General features: G+C 43.7%; 2 protein-coding genes across 3 annotated transcripts; both read right to left on the bottom strand.

Annotated features, from left to right (window-relative positions):
• Window positions 1-3325: 3325 nt before the first annotated feature.
• Window positions 3326-6709, bottom strand: LOC124200237 (homeobox protein OTX1-like). Of its 2 annotated transcripts, none has more exons than XM_046596409.1 (4): window positions 5821-6709; window positions 5550-5710; window positions 4222-5139; window positions 3326-4147 (listed from the first exon to the last, which is right to left on the bottom strand). In XM_046596409.1, the coding sequence occupies exons 1-4, from the start codon at window positions 6026-6028 to the stop codon at window positions 3935-3937; spliced, it is 1500 nt and encodes a 499-aa protein (XP_046452365.1). In that variant the 5' UTR covers window positions 6029-6709; the 3' UTR covers window positions 3326-3934. The 2 variants fall into 2 exon arrangements, with proteins under 2 accessions (XP_046452365.1, XP_046452366.1); XM_046596410.1 differs by having other exon boundaries at window positions 5836-6681.
• Window positions 6710-18021: 11312 nt separating this feature from the next.
• LOC124200236 (tectonic-3-like) lies at window positions 18022-20127 on the bottom strand. Its single transcript, XM_046596408.1, has 2 exons — window positions 19335-20127; window positions 18022-19257 (listed from the first exon to the last, which is right to left on the bottom strand). Exons 1-2 carry the CDS (start codon window positions 20125-20127, stop codon window positions 18074-18076), a joined length of 1977 nt encoding a protein of 658 aa, XP_046452364.1. The 3' UTR covers window positions 18022-18073.
• Between the last annotated feature and the right edge of the window lies 1 nt (window position 20128).

The raw sequence follows: 20128 nt of genomic DNA, 5'->3' as shown, positions 1-20128 counted from the left end.
GCTGTGTGGAAATCCTCCGGTTTTTTCTCTCTGTGTCTGTAGTGTCGGATATAGGCCTGTATGTATACGGAATTGACGTACTCAACAGCCGATTGAGTCTGTGTAATCTCATAGGAAGTACTCGAGTGTCATTCATTCCCCTTTTAATTCCTTTCTGATCCAATGATCCTCCTAATTCGCCGGACCGACAGCGTTCAGCGCATTTTGAAACACAAATTATTATTATTTCGCTTTTCCTTTTGATTATTATTTATACAAGTTTGATTCTTTTTTTAGATTCAATAATTGTTTTTATAATCCCCCGGGTGTTTGTTTTTCGAAAAGAGTGGGAGGGATGTGATGGGCGTGACTGGCCATTTTGCCAGCAGTCATGTCACGTAAGGAAATAGTCTGACTTTTCTTCTATCTGGTCTAAGTAATAGATGTTGGGGTTTTACGAGAGGGCAGTCAGCCATTTTGTGTTCAAATATTTCCCTTCTTGTCTGTGTCTTGGGTTCCGTCCGTCCGACCTTTTTCTTCTGTGGGTTTTTTGTTGTTTGATGTCGATCAATGAACTGGAAGTTAGCGGATCTGATCGCATTTCAAAGTGGGAAAAAAAAGGCGCCCACCACCCCTTCGAGTGTGATGAAGACTTGCACATGAAAAAAGTTCAAAGCTGAACGAAAAAGAAAGAAAAATATAGCGACAACAAACACGTAAAGGCCAGCAGCAGCAGCAGAACCCCCCTCCAGGGTTATATATTTTGAAATAGAGACATCAAATTTCCTTGTTTCGGTTCCTTAAAGTAAAATTTTTCTTTTCATCCTTTTTTCTTAAAATTCCCGACACATTTCCCACCGAATTTCAAGAAAAGGTGTGTGTGTGTATGTATACAAAACAAATGATAATAAATAAAATAAAAAAGGTGTACAGTTTTCATACACTGAGTTATAGTGTCACTTTGATGAAAAGGTCCGAAAAATTTTTTTATTTTTTAAAAGAATTCTGAATGGCGTCATACACATCCGGTTTTTCTCGAGTCGATATAAATAAATAGGAGAAAAAGAAGTTGACTATTCAGAGCACCGCAAACTGTGTGTGTGAAGACGAACAAAAAACAAAATTTTTTATATTCGACCAAGAAAAAAAGGCAATTTCAATAGAAGAAAGTTGGGTGAATGGGGAAGAAGAAACAGGTTGGTGTAGTATATAGTTTGCCCTCGAGGGCCAAACCTCTGAAGGTGAAAAAAGAAGAAACAGGAAGTCGTGTTGACACAATCTTCTTCTTGAATACGTTATGAATTTTTATATTTTTATTTTTCAGACACAATTTCCGACGGGATCGGCGTATACAGCGCGGGTGTGATGGTCACAGAGAACGGGCAACAACATTTTCTTGTAAGAGCCTCACCTTTTGGACTTGTTTCCCATGACTTTACCCGCCTCCCTTTTTTTTTCCTATGGTTGGTGAAGCCAAAATGTCCGCCATCACCGTTTTTTCTCAGACTCTCCCAAAAAAGATATACACAACTGGACTGGTCCCAGGTCCAGGGGGGTATTATTTATGATAGAATTTTGTATTTCTATGGAGGGCTCTTCTTTTCTTCTTGTCCGAGTCAACAAACATATAATACAAGAAAAGGTCGCCAGGAAATAAAAATCATATTCAAAATGTGATCATCATCGTTCGTGCCGGGAGGAAGAAGGAGATCAGCTAGTATAGAACTGCTACTGTGTACACCCGGGCTGTTGAACGAACGAAAAGAAGAAGAAGAAAATATACAGAAGCAACACAGTAGCAGCAGCAGCATGGAGAGATGCCAACCCATAAATCACGCTCACTCCTGTTGAGGAGAAGAGGCTTGGGATGCGTGTTGTAATGTCCGACATTCCCGCAGAGTCACGTTACGTTATTAGACTCGTGTTATTTCCCTGTCGTCGTCGTCACCATTCGGGTTTATTTTATTTTATTTTTTGGCGGGGGAATTATTATTTGAACCGGATTGGTCATATATTTGTTTAATGCAATCAACCTAACATTTGATAGCAGTTGGACAAGGAGGAGAGAAGGAAAAAAAAACCTGATCTAGATCCAGGTGTGGGAAGTGTCGCAGCTGTTTGGTTTTGTTGTTGTTTCTTTTCGAGGATTTGTATTTTTTTATTTCTTCCTCCCATTTTGCATCACGACGAGGAACGGCACACACACACGGAACCTTTGCATGTGATGCGTATGAAAGGGACGCACACACACAGCAGAGTAAGAATGAATAGCTACGAGAGGGGGGAGATGTGTGTGTATAATCCGGTGTGCTGGCGGATGATTCCGGAATGGCCAACCCAAAAACCTTTTCCCCTCTCTCCCTCCATTCATTCCACAACAAAATGTTTCATCCGTGTTGTATCATTGGACGACGACGACGGATAATAAAATGTTAAAAAAAAAAAAATTTCAAATGATTGAAAAAAAAACTTTGATCCACTCCCCCCCTCCCATTTTTTTATTTCTATTGTCATCCGGCGAATAAAAATTGCGCGTTTCGGGCTATAACATTGAACCGAATTGTGTATTGTGTGTGATAGTATCCATAAGTTGTTATATAATATTATATATAATATGAGGGACGAAGAAAATTGAGGGAAAAATCAATTAACCGTTAAAAATTAATTTCGGTTAATCATTTTGTTTGTTTGTTTTTTCGACACATCGGAAATGGTTGGATACGTGCGGAAATATGGAGACGAAATTTTCTGTTTTTTTCATCGGTTCGTTTTAATGTAGTCACACACAAGTCACACATACGAGAAAAATTGGAAAAAATAGTCAAATAAAAGACGTACACGCACAAACAAAACAATATTTTTTTGTTGTTGAGAGAGAAATTATCAATTACACGACACACACGCGGGAGCGGAGGGAATAAATGACTCGGAATGCGACACGATTTTTTTTTGTTTTTCGTTTCTTTTTCAATTCAAATTGTAACTGAAAAAATAACGAGGGACCATTAATTTAATTTTTAAAAAAAGTGTGTGATATGACGCAATCAGACAAAAAGGGAAACAAGAAAATTACAAACTTTTGTTTCTCAATTTGACACACGAAAAAAAAATGATGATGGGGAATGACAACTATTTTAATCCAATTATTTACAGGTTCATCGAGATTTTGAGGAAAGAGAAGGTGTAATATAGTCGAAACAAACGAACAGAAACACTTTGAGCTCTAATTCAAAATGTTGATCAACATTTGTTATTTGGAAAAATATCTCCAAAAACATTTCGAACGCGCTAAAAACCCTTCGGGGGGAAATGGGAGCTGTGAGTCACACAGTAATCAAAATTCCAATAATTGTCGTGCCGTTCTTATTCAATCAAATATACAGTTATTATTACTTGTCTTTCAAAAAAAAAACGAGATTAAAATTAAAATAGGAAAAGGGCAGCCAGTTTTTCATTGAGGAAGGACACGAAAGATGAGACACACACGAGACAAAATTACATAATGACAATAGATTAATATGGATAAATTGTTTATGCTTTTTCCCAGCGATTGTTTTTTTTTCTTTTCTTTTCTCCCAAGTTTTTTTTTCCTTTGAAATCCATGGTCAAAAAATCTTTTTTAAAATCATTCCAAGATAATTATAAAAGGAAAAAATGTGGGAAGGTTACAAGGATCCAAGGTTGATGGGGGTGGCAGGGGAAGACACTATTTGATCTCTTTTCTTTTGTGTGTGTGTAGGTAAAATTTGTTCATCAAGTCATCACATCAAAAACAACTGAAATTCTGAAAAGAAAAGTTTTGACGGCCAGCCCGTGAAGGAAAATAAACGGGAAAAAAAGAATAGGAGAGAAAATGGAGAAGATGCGTAGCAATAGCCAACGATATTTTTTATGTTACAGAGAAATAATGTCTTTTTTTTTGTTCAATTGAATTTTTGTTCGTTTGTTTTGTCTCTCACAGCACTTGGAATTTAGCCTCGTAGTCCAGACAATCTTGCTGTTGCTGTTGTTGCTGCTGCTGTTGAACGCCAACACTGCTGGGCACCGTTGGCCGGCCATTGCCGATCACTCCGCCGTGGTGGTGGTGATGATTGGCCTGGACGGCCGCTTGAGCAGCTGCTGAAGCGCTGGCATAGGCCGATTGAGCCGATCCAGGATAACTAGACATCTGTGATCCATTCAAATAATACCAAACATTTAATACAATTGGCCAAAGAAGATGAAATGGAGTTTGAAATTTACCTGTCCGTAAGAGCCCATGGAATGATGATGACTGGCCATGGAGTGGGTGGTGTGGTGGTGGTGGTGATAGTCCATGCCGACGTTACTGTAATAAGGAGCCGCGTTGGCAGCAGCGGCCGCAGCTGCAGCGTAGCCACCAGCCGAAGCCACGCCGTAACATCCAGCCGGACTCGGATTAGGTGATGGATAACCGGTGGGCATCATGCCCATGGGCGACATGCCGTGCATCGAACTAGGAGATGAAAACGAGCCCATAGAGCCGCTCATGGGCGTGCCGACCGATGAACTCGATCCAGTCATCTTCGGTCCAGTCGCCAATCCGTAGGATCCGGCCCGCTGAGGCGACGGAACGTGAAAATCGTGTCCACCCCAAAAGTTGGTGTTGCCTCCGTTGCCGTAACCGCCGCCTACACCCACACCACCGACTCCTCCGCCGGTAGAGGCGTGCGTAGAGACATCCACCATTCCGGCCACCATAGTCCCGTATCCGCCCGTCAATCCGCCGGCTCCTAAAGGAGGAGGCGTCGGTGTAGGAGTCACGGACGACGATGGAGTGTGGGGAGAATGGAGTGGCAGTGAAGAAGGCGGACTGCATTCGCGATGCATTTTCGTTTGATGTTGTTGTTGTTGAATTTGTTGTTGCTGCTGCTGCTGCTGTTGTTGTTGCAAGCTAAGACTGCTCGGCTGACTCGGGGTGATGATTGACGATTGTTGTTGTTGTTGTTGCTGCTGTTGCTGTTGTTGGCGACTCGAAACGGGACTGCCCGGTGATGAATTCTTGATCTTTTTAGGCCTCGGCGTTCCGGTGCTTTTGCTTCCGCCGGAGCTTCCACCCGAATTCTGTTGCTGCTGCTGTTGTTGCTGTTGTTGCTGCTGAGACTGTTGGCGACACTTTGCCCGTCGATTCTTGAACCAAACCTAAAAATTCAATTGAATAAACACATTTTTAATAAATTAATTGAACATGTTAAAAATGTGCTGACGTAATTTTCAAATTGCGAAAGCTTGAAAACGTCGTTCTCAAATGTCAACGACGTGTGTCTCATTCAAGGAAAAAGATTTACTGTCCTGTCGGGTTCTTTTCAAAAAAAGACTGTCGTCACATGAACCGTTTCTATTCAAAAAGATTCTCTTTTATTTCTTGAAAAAGGAAAGTGTCTTGTGCACGTGCCACCGCCACCGTCATCCAATTTTTCATTCCACACACACACACACACACACAAATAAGGACATGAAAACGGGGACTACCGTTTGCCCGGAATTACCCGCCATTAAACGAGCCAATCGAGCGTAACATGTTAAAATGAAAACTAGTTTTTATTTTTTACCTGGACACGAGATTCCGGCAGGTTGATTTTGAGTGCAACTTCTTCCCGCATGAAAATGTCCGGGTAACGCGTTTTGGCGAATAAAGATTCCAGGACGTCCAGTTGGCCTCGAGTGAATGTCGTCCGCTCTCGTCTCTGTTTCCTACCAGCTCCGTTACTCCCTGGACAAAACCAAGTGAAACGTTTAGTGGACGAACGAAACGATGTGGACAATGCTCATTTGTCAAAACGGAGAGAAAAGCGAAATAAAGTTGGAAAATGTCATATTTACATGGTCGGTCCATACCTGGAGGGAACCCGACGGCCGAGTGGAGTGGGTCCATGGCCGACGGTGGCATAGCCAAACCGGCCAGCCCAGGCATTCCACCGCCGCCGACGTGACCCAAACCGCCCTGCGAGTGGTGATGGTGTAGGCCGACGGGACCCATGCCCACACCCATGTTCATGGCGTACGGATTGCCTTTGGCCAGGTAGGCCATGATGTTGGCAGAATTATCAATTTTCGAGTTGTCGTGCAGACGATAATTCAATTCGAAACAATGGACGTCTGCTACGCTGCTGTGATTGGCTGCTGCTGATGATCCCCAGTAATCAGCAGCGCGGTCTAGCAGACGAGTCCACTCCACACTTGAGCTCTTGCCAACCACTTTCGATTGACCACACTTCTGCAGCACACGTTTGATTGAAACACCAAAGTCACACTCACACCAACCAGCCAAAAGTAGTAAGTGCAAACTTCTTTAATCAACTAGTTATTTCAACTCAAAAAATCAGGTTAGAAACGTTGTTTGGGAGGCTCAGAGACACACGTCACGGCCGGTCGATAGTTCACTTTGCACTGGACTTGGTGGGATCAAGTCTTGACACAAGTGGAAAAAGTAAAATGGGAAGAGAAAAAAGATTTGGATCTCCTCCCTCCTTCTTCTAGTTGTGTGTCCTCGTCTTCCCCTTTTTTCTTCCAAGAAAACCTTCACGACCGATGACGATGGATCTGGGAAGGGACTGGCCCAGGGCACTCTCAGGAGGAGGAGTGAAGGTTTCTTCTTCTTCTTCTTCAGCCCCACCTTTTTTTCTAGCCTTAAGGTGATTCTTCTGCTTCTTCTGGGGGAATTGGATGATTGTGTTTTTCACCTACGTCGAGATTTCAAACCTGTTGGAATAGAAGAGAAATTGAATCTCAATCAAATCGAGAAGAAAACGTATTTTTTGGTTGGGCGATGAAAATGGCAATGAAATTTTTCTCAGTTTGAAAAACTATTTGATCGTGTGGGAAGAGAACGAACGCCCACCACAATTCAAAATGGCCGATTTTTTCACCTGTCACATTTTTCTTTTGTTTTAAGAATTTTTTTTTCTATTTTTTCTTCATCTCTTTGGGGAGAGAAGAATCAAAATGGTGGGAGGGAAGAACGTCAAGAGTTGGGGGGATCTTCATTTCCGAGAGAGAGACACACACAAAAAAACATACAACAAAAGGTTAGAGAAAAGAAAAAGAAAAAAAAGAAAAGACCCAATTAAAAGGTAGACTTGCTTAGTGTGTCTATACAACAGCTACTGGGGGCTACCTGATTTGACCCCGCCTATTCTTCCTCCACTTGTCAATCAAACTTTATTTTTTTTAACAGAAAGAAACTTCTTCTTCTTCTTCCAGCTTCTTTATTCATGTTTTTCTTCTCCTATTTTTTAAAAAAAGAATATATCTAGTTGGTATATATAAAACTCTGGGGAGAGACTCCAGCTTCCGTCTGTCGTGTTTCCCACGGATCGTATATGCTCTGCCAATTGCCTATTTTTTCCAACCCAAAAAAAGTTGGAAGAATCTTGTTGAATTGAAACACACTGTGTCTGCAGCTAGGGAATAATCAAAATTTCTATTTTTCTTGATTGGCTGAAATCATTTGTCACCCAGGCCAATTGGGTCATGTAACCACCACACCCCCATTCGTTTAACATGTTGAATTGTTGACAAATGGCGTCCAAAATTCGGTGGTTCATGTGTGGGAAAAGCAACAGTGAATCAACCAACAAAAGAGAATAGAAAAAAAGGGGAAAAAAGAAAGAAATGAATCGAGTAACAAATCGACAGGATTAAAATCGTATACACACAAGACCCCGGAGAGAGAGAGATACACTTTTATTCCGGTTATATGTACCGCCTGCTGAGGTTGCTGACAGCAGCTGCCGAGGACCCTATACGTATTGCTGGTTTTTGTGTTGTACACACACCACCAGGTTAGACTCTTGTGTGCATGGATGGATGGCCCATCTCGCTCAAAAATCGAACCCTGAAAAAAAAATGTGTTTTCTCTTATTCCCCTCTCGCATCTTTTGTTGTTTCTGTTTGTGTTGTTGTGTGTGTTCGCATAGCTAGTGAGTAGATCGGGCCTCATTTCTCCGGGGTCTTCTACCCCCCATCTACTTCTTTTTGGGGGTATGTACGACCTTTGACCTGAGACAATTCAAACTCTCGGTTCTAACCACTAAATATAATAACCTAGCTCCTCTTATTTGTAATCTAATAGCCAAAAGAACTTTTGATCCCGAGTCCCTAGCTGCAACCCCCTGCCCCAAAAAATGGCCAGCAAAAAAACTTTGTTAACTTTTTTTTTCGTCCCAATCATCTTTTATTATTTGTTTCCAACCCCCCCATTCAACAAAATAACGGAGGTGGTGTAGTAGTGGCTGCCTAATTGACTCCTTGAACCTTTATTGAATTCAATGGGAGAGGGTGGGGGGGGTTGATCCGGTCATGGAGGAGAGTCCCTTATCGTTCAGATAGGCCTCTATGTAGCCTAAAGGTGGTGGTGGGGGGACCAGAAGGGCTTAATGATTTTCCGAGTAAAAGAGTACTACATATATATAGAAGAAGAGAAAATGGCATTTAATAGATGATCGTTTCTTGATGGGTTATTTCACATTCTCTTGGGTTTTTGCACACCGGGTTGTAGCAGTAGCTGGATGGGGGGCACGAGCCACAACGCATCCGACATTCCGATGATGGATGGGACCCCTCGTCTATCAAAGGTCACAACATCATCATCATCGAGAACAACAACCATTTGGTGGTTGAGGTTTTTGACTAATAATAAGAAATGGTCCCACGGTTAGCAGTTGTATAGTTCCGGATGGGGATATCCAACGGCACGCGACGGAAGCCGGAAGAAAAACAACTTTTTTCGTTAGAAAGACACAAGCGCCTATAGTTTCGGCGAATGAAACAAAACAATCTGCTTCTAATCTCTTTACTGTGTGTGACTCTGTCCGGAAGTCCGGATGTGTTTCTACGATTTTTTCGTCAACGGATCGGGTTGGTTATTTTTACGTTGAAACATATCAAAGATTCTCATCTCTTTTTTTTGACATAATACCAGCCAATATTAAGCCACAAACCGACTATGCTCAAAGGTGAGAGGAGGGGGGTATCCGAGTTAACTTCCGCGCACTTCCGCCCATCAATCCTTCCCTCCCCCTCACTTGTACTCCCCCACATCCTCCTCCTGCTGAAAGGAGCTGTGCCCAACGGCTCTCTTCTTCAGAACCTTGTTTGTCCACCTTTTGGACCATTTTGATTCACACTATTGCCCCTCCGACGGGAAATTAAAATTCCGAGAAACTATTCCGGAATTCAAAAATAAATAAATAAAACCCAACCGGAAGAAAAGGGAAGTCTCTTTTTTGTTTGTTTGTTGGTTTTTCACGCGGGGTTAAATGACCTCTTGTCAATAAGTATAAGAGGGGTGTGTTACTCTACTTAACTCATCGACACACACACACACAGGGGGCAGTCACACACAGACAAATATATATCTACACACACATAGTAGTACTACCTACTACTACACATACACATACAGAGAGAAGAGATAAGAGAGCCGCTCTGAGCTTCTAATAATCGGCCTAAAGTGTCTTAGTCAAATTGAGAGTCTATAAACCAATAAGCTCCCGGCTTTTCGCCGCGTCTCCTATTGACTTTTCTGTGTTTTTTTTTTTGTTTTTTCTTCTTTCCACCCAAGTAGAATCGAAGAATTTATACGTCACACATTTTGTCTCGATTTGCTATCAAAATATTGAAGTTCTGCAATTATTCAAATTTGATTTTTTACCTTTTTTCCCAGTTGTCCAATGTTGGATTCACTCCGCAGGACCACCACTACTACATAAGAAACACACGCACACGAATATTATAACCCACGGAAACCGTGTCGCTCCTTTTAGTGAACTGAACGAAAATTCTATTTTGTCTTGTCCGAACTTTTGGTTCTCCCTTAAGAGGCTTCACCTCCCAACAACACACACGAAATAAAAAAGCTGCTGGTGTTCTCTTATATATTTTTCTTTTTTTCTCTCTCACACACACAACTTAAGACGCGAGGACTTAAGAGCAAAGGAGAGAGAGAGAGTCTGGCGCTTTTGCTCTTTAAGCTCTTGTGTGTGTTGTGTGTGACTGTCGACTAGGAGTCGCTCTAGGACTATGGGGCTGTACACTCTAAGGCGGCTGTTGCCCTTATGTGTGTGTGTGTGCCAGTGCTCAAATCTGACCACGCGACGACGTCGATGCGATAAGCCCTTCTAGCCGCCCTCCCTGCCCAATAACTGCCTCTGATGTTTTAGCTGCACACACACTACACAGACACACTGCACAGAGACACACTACAACACAGACGAAAGCTAGCCCAGAACAGTCCCTGCCGCGACGACTAGCGCACACAAACAAACGAGCAGCAGCCAGCAAACGGGCATATCCGCACGCACAGTCAGTGGTTACCAGACGGGCCAAGCGTTTTTGACTGGGCGGACGAATAGAGAGAGAGGGTGCGCTGTTACACAGCAGCCAGCAACTCGCTCGCTTTCCTTTTTTATTTTTTATTTTTATTTTTGGGGTTATTTCTCTTTTTTGTGTCGATGGATGGATGGATCTGGCTGGATAGGATATAAACCATCGAGAAAAGAAGGGGGGGCTGTTACGAACGTGGGGAGTTTGGCTCCGCCTTGTCATTTCTCATCTTGCCCCAGTTTGGGCTCCGCCTCGTTCCGCCCATCTCCACCGCCAATCAGACTCGACAACTCCGCCCAGACTCTCTCTCCTCATTGGGTGAGGAGGGACCGACCCTCCATCAGTTTTTTTTTGTTTCCGGACCGTTTTTCGCTTCCGCCCCAATGGGTCCCACCCCACATACACTCTCCTCCCATCCCCCCCCCCCCAATCTTTTTTCGTCTTCACGGGGGAATCGAAAACTAAAAAGAAGAAGAACTTAAAGTTTAATCATTATTATTTTCTTCTCCGAATTAATTCAATCAACTATTTTTCAGAAATTCCCCCCCTCCTGATCGACGATCATCTTTAGAAATCAGACAAATAGGCCACTAGAGAAAACAGATCTAATTCGTGATAACTTTGATATTTCATTTCTATTTCCCTGGGTTGAAGTTGTTGTTGTTGTTGTTGTTGAAGAGACAGCATGATCCTCCTATAGAGTATATAAAAGCTGGTCGACAAGTGTTCATCCGGCTCTCGTCTCCATCTTCATTGATTTAATGCCCGTCTAGATCCTATATTGTGATCACTTGTGTCGAGTTGCTCGCTCGCTCGTCGTCGCCGTCGTGTGCATGATGGCCCGCCCGGTCTTGATGATGGTCATCGGCTTTTCAGCTGTTTTTCATTCCTCCATATAAACCCACCCGTGTGCCCAGTCAGAGTGTGGTGGTGGTGGAGCTAATGCACTTGAAAAGTGACGAGTGACGACGGCTAAGAAGGATCGGATTTTGATTGAGGGGCCAGAAAAGCCATCAGTAAGTAAGTAAGTAAGTGTGTATAAATATCTAGGCCAAACAAAAATATCAAACCGCACACAAACACTTGATCGGCTTTGAGTTGATGGTTATTTATAAGGTCGTCCCCCTCCTCGTTCAATTGTAAGAAAAGAGACATAGAAACATGTGTAGGATTTCGGGATTTCTTCAACAGTTGAGAATCGCCTATTATTAGATCCATCATCATCATCCCGAGCTGACTACTACTAGCTACTACACCACAAAACACGAAGGCTCCTCCCGCCTATAGTCTAGTGGCTTCTAACACCGTTGACAATATACACACACACACAGCAATAATCGACTTATAAGATGAGAACCGCAATAAGCTGTTGATTCAAAGCTCAGCCTCTCTTTCGTCCTATAGAGATGTACATAGACGAGCCGGCGACTTTAGTAGCTGTAGACACACACACATTGTATGTGTGTGTGTGAGCTGATGATGATGATGATGCCGTGCTTTTTTTTTCCGAGTTGTTTTATTGTTGTTGTAGAGGATCAAACCTTTTCTCCTTTTTGATATTTGTTTTTGGCTGCTGATGGTGCTCGTTCATTCATTCAATCATCGCCGCTGTGTTACACTACACAGAGCCACTCTATAAATCTATCGGATGAACAAAAAAGAAAAGAAAGTATTACAGACACCCACAGGAGCTTTTATATGTGTACCCCGGTATAAAGCCCCCCGCTTTTCTAGCGAAGAAATCCAATCATCTCAATCTTGTAATGATGAGATATATTAGATAATAACGTCTAATATGTATAATCTATTATGAGAAAATCGAATGAGATCGTTCACTCTTTTTGATCTCTCGATCAATTTCTACAAAAAGGTGTAGAAATGGATAGACCAATCCATTTCGATTATTGGTACATCTTTACACCTTTATTTGAGATTCCGGCTCTCTCACCTTCGACGGCTGTCAATCTCTCCGCGCCAGCGGAAATGTGTGTGTTCACAATTTGAACGTCCCCCAAGTTATATTGTGATTTGTCTGAATGGAAGGCGAGAATTGACAGATGAAAAGGAGTGAGGAAATGGCCAAATAATAAAATAGAAAACCATTTTTGATAGAAGAAAACTTTAGCGGCAAATGGCCGCCAATGTCCGACACAGGACGACGTTTCGATACACAAAACGGCAGGGCACATTTCACGCCTCGGCGTCTATCTGTACACACACAGCACACACACACCGTTGATGTGTATACAAATAAACACACAGAATATAGGGGAGGGGGAGGAAGAAGAAAAGTGTATAGAGAATGATGGCTGATGGCCTCTGTATTTTCGCTAGATTGAATGGTGCTGTGCAGAAAAAAAAGGGGGAGGGATCCTGTGTGTCTAAACGGAGGGGTTCCGCCACACTATCATTTCACAGCAGGGTATATATATAGGTACTATACCCGGCATGCCCATCATCATGGGACGCCAACAGGGACCCTGTTTTCTTCGTATACGCATATACTCTGCTGTGCACAAACGTCCGTGGGTTGGACATGTAGAGCTGTGTGATATGTATATTTCTTTTTCAATAGTTCAGCTATATACCTAGATGGATGGATGGAGATGAATTCTTTTTCTTTGATTGACCGGAGGCTTATTTCCCCTCCTATCTGGGGTTGGGAGGAGTAGTCCAGGTGAAGCATTCCGGCACCTATTTATAAAACGTTGTGTACAGTTATAAAGTTCTATTGTTTAGATCGTCCGTTTTTGGCTGCCGCCGCCGTTGCGGTTCAATTGGCAGAAAATTGCTAATTTCACATGGCCTATTTTTAGAGTTGTACACGTATATAGTTTGATTTATTTACTGGCCAAACATCGCTGGCTCTCTTCTCCCTCTATTGATATCGAACGATGAAATGATTCTACACGGATCGGCGCGGAGAGAATCGATCCGTCTCAAACCACTGCACCAATTTGGTGCCCATCATGTGATGATGAACTGCGGATGGGTCTGTATGATCGATGGACTTCCCAATCCCTTCTGGCCTTCCCCCCCACCCGCACCCTATACGCGATCCAGGAGATAGAGATATACTCTTGAATTGTCATTTGCCACAAATAAAACTTCAGACAAAAGCAAAGAGAGAGGCCAATTGATAGAGAGAGAGAGTCGGTTGTGTGTTTGATTACACCGCGATAACCGTGTACTATAAGGATTTTCGTGGGGAAAGTTCTTCTTTGACCTCCCCCTTTTTTTCCTCCTCGCTCGACGGAATAAATAGGCCCTATACCTTGTTATTATTATCGATATCAAATTGAAAAGAAGAAGTTTTTCCTAAACAGACGTGTGTGTACCGTAAGATGTTATCACCGCGTGTTTTCGTCGTCTTCTTGTTTGGCTGGTTTGAATTTCCCCCCTTTTTTTATTTTGGATAGGCCAACGGTCGCGTGCTATACACACAGCCGTCGTCGTCATGAAAAATATCAAAGGGGATTTTCGGATTTTTCATTTTTACGAGTTCGTAAACTAAAAAAAAAGTGGTGTAGTTGTTGATAGAATTCAAACAATATGAACCAGAAAGAAAAGAGCGAGCCAAGTCGTAGAATTATTATTTTCGAAATATTTTTTTGAACGCTCGTCCGTTTTTCACCTTTCGGCCAGCACCGTAAATTATACGCTTTACTTCTTCTTCTTCCACAAGTGAGAAAAAAACAAACTTTTCTTCTTCTTCTTCTTCCGTCCACCCCACCGAGAAAAGTTAAGGAGCTTATCTACTATACTACTATGCGTAAAAACTATTAAGTAGATCTCTATCCCATAATATAACCACGTGACCAACCAGACTTGTTCTTCTTCTTCTTTCTATACCCACAAAAAGATCAGAAGAAGAAGAAGCTAGCGCGTGTATGTAGCTATATCTTTTTCTAAATATAGCCAAGCCACACGCAAGATATCTCCCTAAATATCCTGTGCTGCTGCTTTCAACTTTTCTATTAAGAAGAAAAAAAGTGCAATAAGTCAGTCAAATGGTGATGATGAGTCAAGGAGCGCCGGTTTTATATTATGATTTAATCCTGCTCCTAGCTGGGCTCCGCTATTACACAGACGCCAGAAAAGGTACTACTATACTTCCCCAACCAAAAATATAACTACATGTAGGATTCAAATGTAATCATAATAATCTCGTGGCGCCATTTTTGAAACTCGTCAGCCTCAGCAGCAAAAGGGGCGGTGTGTGACATTGGAGACCAACGGTCGCGTGCTGCTGGCACACACTAAGAAAAATAACTATTATTATTTAGTCTATACTAGTGCAACGATGATTATCAATACGAGCTATAGTGAACTTGAAACCCCCGCGCAGAATGTGCGCGGACGGGCGTCGGGCCAATTGTTGACACAAGAGTCTCTCCCCCTCTAGCTCTTTAGTCTTTTTTCTTTCGCTTCTATCATATCAAAAGGTAACCCGAGATGCCAATTTTTTTGTGTGTGTGTGTGTCTGTGTTAAGTTCTCATTGAAACTTGTTGTAAAAAGAGGGGGGGGGGCGAATGGTAAAAGAGAAAAACGTCGTGGGCGCACGCCCGACATCAGACCCAGACCATCAGACCCTTTTTACTTTTCTTTCTTTTCTTTGATAAAGATAAAATAAAAGGGGAGGTTTCTCGTATGTAGGGCACACGCTTGGCCATTTCCAAGCCATTCTGATGAATGATAACCATCGAGTTTGGTGAAGAAGAGATGGTTTGACTATATCGTCGAATGGCATCGAAATTAGCGGTTTCCAGCGGACTTTGTACAGCAGCCAACACGCGACAAACATCACGGAATATATAGGAAATCGATTTGAAATGAAGATATCGCTAATATCTCTCAGCTGCTGTTTGCCTATACATAACACATAAATGTACATATGGGTTATAGGAGGAAAGACTGGGCAAACATTGGTCGTATTTGTCGAGAGATATAAAAGAAGACGTCAGGGCCAGCAGCCAAGGAGAGAGACGGGCCTTTTTTGAATGGGGAGTGTGCAGCCAATGTATGTGGTAAATGTTTGCCTAGTTTTCGTGGGCTACTGCGGTACTAGAACGATAAATTGCGCTGTTACTCTAAGTGAGAGTCCGTGTAGATCCATCGCCCTGTTGACTTTGGATACACACACACACAACCCTCCTCATCCCGCTGGGGTAGTAACCGTTAGAGAAACTCTGTCGCTTTTCTTTCTCCCCTCTTGTGAATATCCAAAATAAAAAAAGGAAAAAAACCTCGGCCGCCCGATCTCCTATATTCATTGAAACGCTTGGAATACCGCATCGTATATATGAGCGTCGGTCCCCCCTCTATGTGTGTCTAGGGTCCCTTGTAACAACAAGAGACCCCCGAAGAAGCCATCATCATCCACACATGGCCAATTCAACACCACATCCAGCACTTTTCATGTGTTCATGCCTGCCTCCTCCTCCTCTTCTACACCGGAGGTGTTGAATAGAATCGATAGCAAAAACATTCCTGGTGCGGAATATATTTGTCATCGACGGCTGCAACAGCACAGCACAGCTCCAATGATAGACAGCGAGCGGCATATATATATAGATTCTTTTTCTTTTTCTGCTCCCGTGTGCTGTTCGATTGTCCGTATAATAAAAAGGTCGTTGGCTGTCAAACTATATAGAAGGCCCCCCTCTCTACCCGCTGTATCAAAATCATCACTCCCCTCACACAGCCCCCCCAAACGAAAAAAAAGAGGTTCTCCTTTTATTTTCTATATTTAACAATGACAAAAATATAAAAAAAAGGAGAGCGCTATATAGGCTAAAGAATAACACAGTCCCTGGGCCGGCTGTGCTGAACTGTTCCAAAAAAACTGAGCCACTTTTTTTATTTCTATACCAAAATCGATGAATTATTCATGGCCACCTCAAAACGACCTTTGTGTGTGTGTAGCACAAGTGCGGAAAAATGAGTGGGAAAGAGAGTCTTTTGATTGGCGTCGGATGAGCCTGTCACTCAACACCGGGACAATCGCAAGTTGATGCCGGCCAATTGTTGATAGATGGACGGACGCCGAGTTGAAATATTCATTCGTTCCGCACCATTGCCGGCGGTTAATTAGCGGTTTCACTCCCCCCTCTCACTCGGTTTTTTAGTACCCCGGATTGTCAACGATGATATGTGTACACACAGACAGAGTGTGTGTGTTGGGAGAGAGCGCCGGATCAATAAGCCGCATGAGATATATCTCTCCGACGGATGGAGAGATGAGTGCGGCACGTGACTGGGCCGCATTTTCGGCGGGCGTTCAACCACCGAGCGATGAACGCCGTTCGCTTATTCCAGTCGCACTCGTCAGTCACGTGACCTCTTTAGAAATAACAACACTTTTTTTTTCTTTTTCCCAACGATGGTAACAATAATAATTTATAAAAGATCTAGTCTAGATTCACCCTCCAAAAAAGTGGAATCAACTTTGATAGATGAGAGATCCGGCCGCTATAATTGCCATACACGTACGCTGTACTACGTAATATAGTGGTACGTCTTATTATTTCTTGGCGGGACACAACAGCAATCCCGGGACCTTTTCTAATTGGACTAAGCCTTTTTCCTCTATCTTTTCGTTTAGACGCTCCCGCTCCGACATGATGTCACTGTGTCGGTTATTTTGTTTCTTTTCCCTAACAATCAAAAAGACGATCGATACATAGGAGTCGCCCAACGGGGTGCCGGGTGCATCAGGACACATCTATTATTTTGTTGGTCGTCTAACATTTTTTTTTGGAGGGGGTTTGGTTGTAAAATTGAATTAGAAATCTTCCTCATGGTGAACTTTATGGTTATTTAGCGGCGACCGAGTCAGCGAGGGTTATCGGCGAGCAAATTGAGACGGTCACCGGGGTCGGGACATTTCAAAATAAAGTCTAGTACTAGAACAAAAACAAAAAGTATTTAGAAATGTGTGTAGGTACATGCCCTCCCCAACAAATTCCGACCGTCCGCACCCACTGTCGGTTCATGTTCCTCCGTGAACCGGCCCGAAAGTTCACCTTTTTTTCGTTCAACTCTGCTGTGGCATTTTCCAAATATGAACAGACGGGAGGGGGGATCCTGTATCTCTATCGTCGTTCTGATCAGACTTGGATATAATCGTATAGTCGAACGTATAGTAGTAGGAGTATAGTACCTCCTTATATTTCTCTGTGTTTGGGTGGGTGTGGTTTTTTGGCTTCGCACTTTCCTCGACGGTTGAAGTCGCCGTCCTTTTTGTGTGTCTTTTTTTCTTTTCCGCTGTCTGCCCCGGTGGATGTTGTTGTTGTTGTTTTGACTTTTTCAGAGTCGCCGCGCTAGCGCGTAATCCTCCCGTCGATATATCGGATGCGATGATCCTGTGCGCTAGCCAAGGAAAAAAAAAAGTTTTCACTCTTTTTCCTGTTTCGGAATGTTATAATAATACTATGTTACTCGTTTTTCTTGTCACGCGATATCATCCTTTTATGCAGAAGAACTTGCGACTCTCGACTTCTACTATTTCCATTATAAATTTAAACCTGTTTTCTTTTTTTTTCTTTTATTATTATCTTTTCTTTTTTAATACTTTAGTGATCCTCTCTCTTCTCTTTCATGGCTTCACTTCGGTTCCTATCTTTTTGCCAGCATTATTGTTATTATTTGTTATTTGTAACCCTAGACGCCATCTAGCGGTCGAAAAAGTCAATTGATAAGAAATTCTCCGCTTTTTATTTTTCCAAAATAGGAGACAGTGAACGCCATCTAACGGCCATAAAACACGACGACGAGGAATAGAGGAAGCGTGATGGACGGACTTAATAATACGCTTCCGGCCGAGGACAAAAGAAAGGGATAAAAGAAATCGTGAGGTAACTGGATTTTCCAACGGGGCGGTTGAGGCAGAACCATGAACGTGGGAGAATCCGACATGACGAACGAAACGGTTTGACTCAGCTGGAGGGAGCACCTGTTGGACGATTCGACGAGGCAATCCGCACCGGACGACCTCAGCGTCAACCCAGCGCCCAGCAGTTTGTTCTGCGGTTGGTCGTACGACCCCGATTTGGCGTAGGCGACGACCAGTTGGCCGTGGATGAGCGAATCGAAGCAGCTCAGCTCTTCCGTCTGGATCCTGATGGCCAGCCACAGGGCGGAGACTTCCGTCTCGTTCAACTCGACGTTGCCGAAAGCCCCCAAGCGAAGCAGTTGCAATTGCGGACCCCAGAAAGATTCCAGGACGAAGTGGCTCCAGTTTGCACACCATTGAGTCCGGTTGTCCATCTTGATCCCATTCATACGGAAAGCGTGGTAACTGTCCTCTCCAAATCGGATCAGCCGGGCTTTGGGCGTGCCGGGGAAGACGTCCAGCGTTTGGTAAGCTCCTTCCCCGCTGGACGAGTTCAATTTGGCAACCAGAAGGGGTTTGCCCGTCAGGTAGCCAGGGTTTCCCGACCGTGTTCTCAGCGGATTATTCGCACCGCCACTCGGTCGGTTCATTTCGGCCAGTGATTGATGGATCGTTTGGAAACGGACCGGTCCCGCCGACGCCGACGTGTAGAGCAGATCCGCCAAAACGGAGCGGATGCCTTCTGTCCCGTTGTGAGTAATGCGCAACGTCACGGCGGTCAGCGAATTCCGACAGCTGGGCTCAGGTGCTGGAAGATCCGATCTGCATTCGGAATAAGAGTTCTCGCAGATTCTAACAACCACCGGCGCCAACTTGTCCATGTCGCCCCATCGGGCGCTGCTATTGCCGTTCCCGTTGAAAGAGACCGAATAAGACGGAAGCCGGAAGACAGCTAAATTGGCCAGCCATTCTTCAAGACGAATCGTTGGACGGCATCGATCCTCGCCCGGCAGACTGCACTGGTAATCGTTATCAGATTCCAGGAAATGGACCGTTTGGGCCGTGTTGCACGAAGCGCTATTGAGCGAACGCGGTAAATCTGACAAATGAAATTGCAATTAAAACAAATTCGCATCAATAATTCAATTTAAAAAAAAATGAATTTCAGGCAATTACTCAAGACGCTAACGATCCCGTTGATATGGAGAGTGAAGATGGGCGACCCTTGCTTGTAGTACGGCTGATAAATCCATTGTTCCAATCCGGCACTGGGTTCTTGGCTCTCCGGATCGTTCCATCTGCCGGACAATTTGGGCGAGATGTGCTTGAAAAGCTCATCTTCGGTAACGGGAGCTTGATCTTCGAACAATCTCTTTTTAGGGACGTTGTCTGTGACGATGCAGAACATTCCGCTGCGAGAACTCCACTGGACGCGGAATTCCGGCGTATTGTTCCATACGAGTCCGTAACGATCAGGATCCGGCGAGCAATAGTAACGGTCGAAATACGAACTGGGCGGCGACCAGCAGCCATTTAATAGGCGGAGGTCGTCCTGGCTGCAGTCGGGATCGCAGCAGCAGTTGACGTCACACTCTCCGCCAATCAAATCGCAAGTGCAGAAGAACAAATTGTAATCGAACGGATCCGATTCCGGTTGTTCGGGAGCGACGGTCGTTGTCGGAATGGATTCCGACGACGACTCGGTGTTGAGATAAAGGAAAATATTCTCATCTAGATTTATATCTGCTGTTGATAAGGAATTGGTTAAATTCTCTGACATAGGTGTCGCCGCCGTCGTCGAATCGGTGCTCGACTGGTTTTTTCGATTCAAGTCGGTTTGGTTATTACTTTCAGATTGATCGACTGCTGTACTTTGCGTCGCGGACTGGGTAAAGACGAAAGTTTTGGAGATGAGCAGGGCAAATTGTAGAATCACGAATAGCAGCTGAAGGGTGGGTAACTTGGCCATT

Source organism: Daphnia pulex, chromosome 8, assembly GCF_021134715.1.
Source record: "Daphnia pulex isolate KAP4 chromosome 8, ASM2113471v1".
In the NCBI taxonomy this organism is placed as follows: domain Eukaryota; kingdom Metazoa; phylum Arthropoda; class Branchiopoda; order Diplostraca; family Daphniidae; genus Daphnia; species Daphnia pulex.
Note: the sequence above shows the minus strand (reverse complement) of the source record. Positions and strands in the feature narration are given on the sequence as shown.

Coding starts and splice junctions, on each gene's coding strand:
- LOC124200237 (XM_046596409.1), bottom strand. CDS start 6,028: ATGGCCTACCTGGCCAAAGGCAATCCGTACGCCATGAACATGGGTGTG. Junction 5,711..5,820: donor TCCAGGTATGGACCGACCAT/GTAAATATGACA, acceptor GGTTTTGTCCAG/GGAGTAACGGAGCTGGTAGG. Junction 5,140..5,549: donor TGCCGGAATCTCGTGTCCAG/GTAAAAAATAAA, acceptor TTGAATTTTTAG/GTTTGGTTCAAGAATCGACG.
- LOC124200236 (XM_046596408.1), bottom strand. CDS start 20,127: ATGGCCAAGTTACCCACCCTTCAGCTGCTATTCGTGATTCTACAATTT. Junction 19,258..19,334: donor CGGGATCGTTAGCGTCTTGA/GTAATTGCCTGA, acceptor TTCATTTGTCAG/ATTTACCGCGTTCGCTCAAT.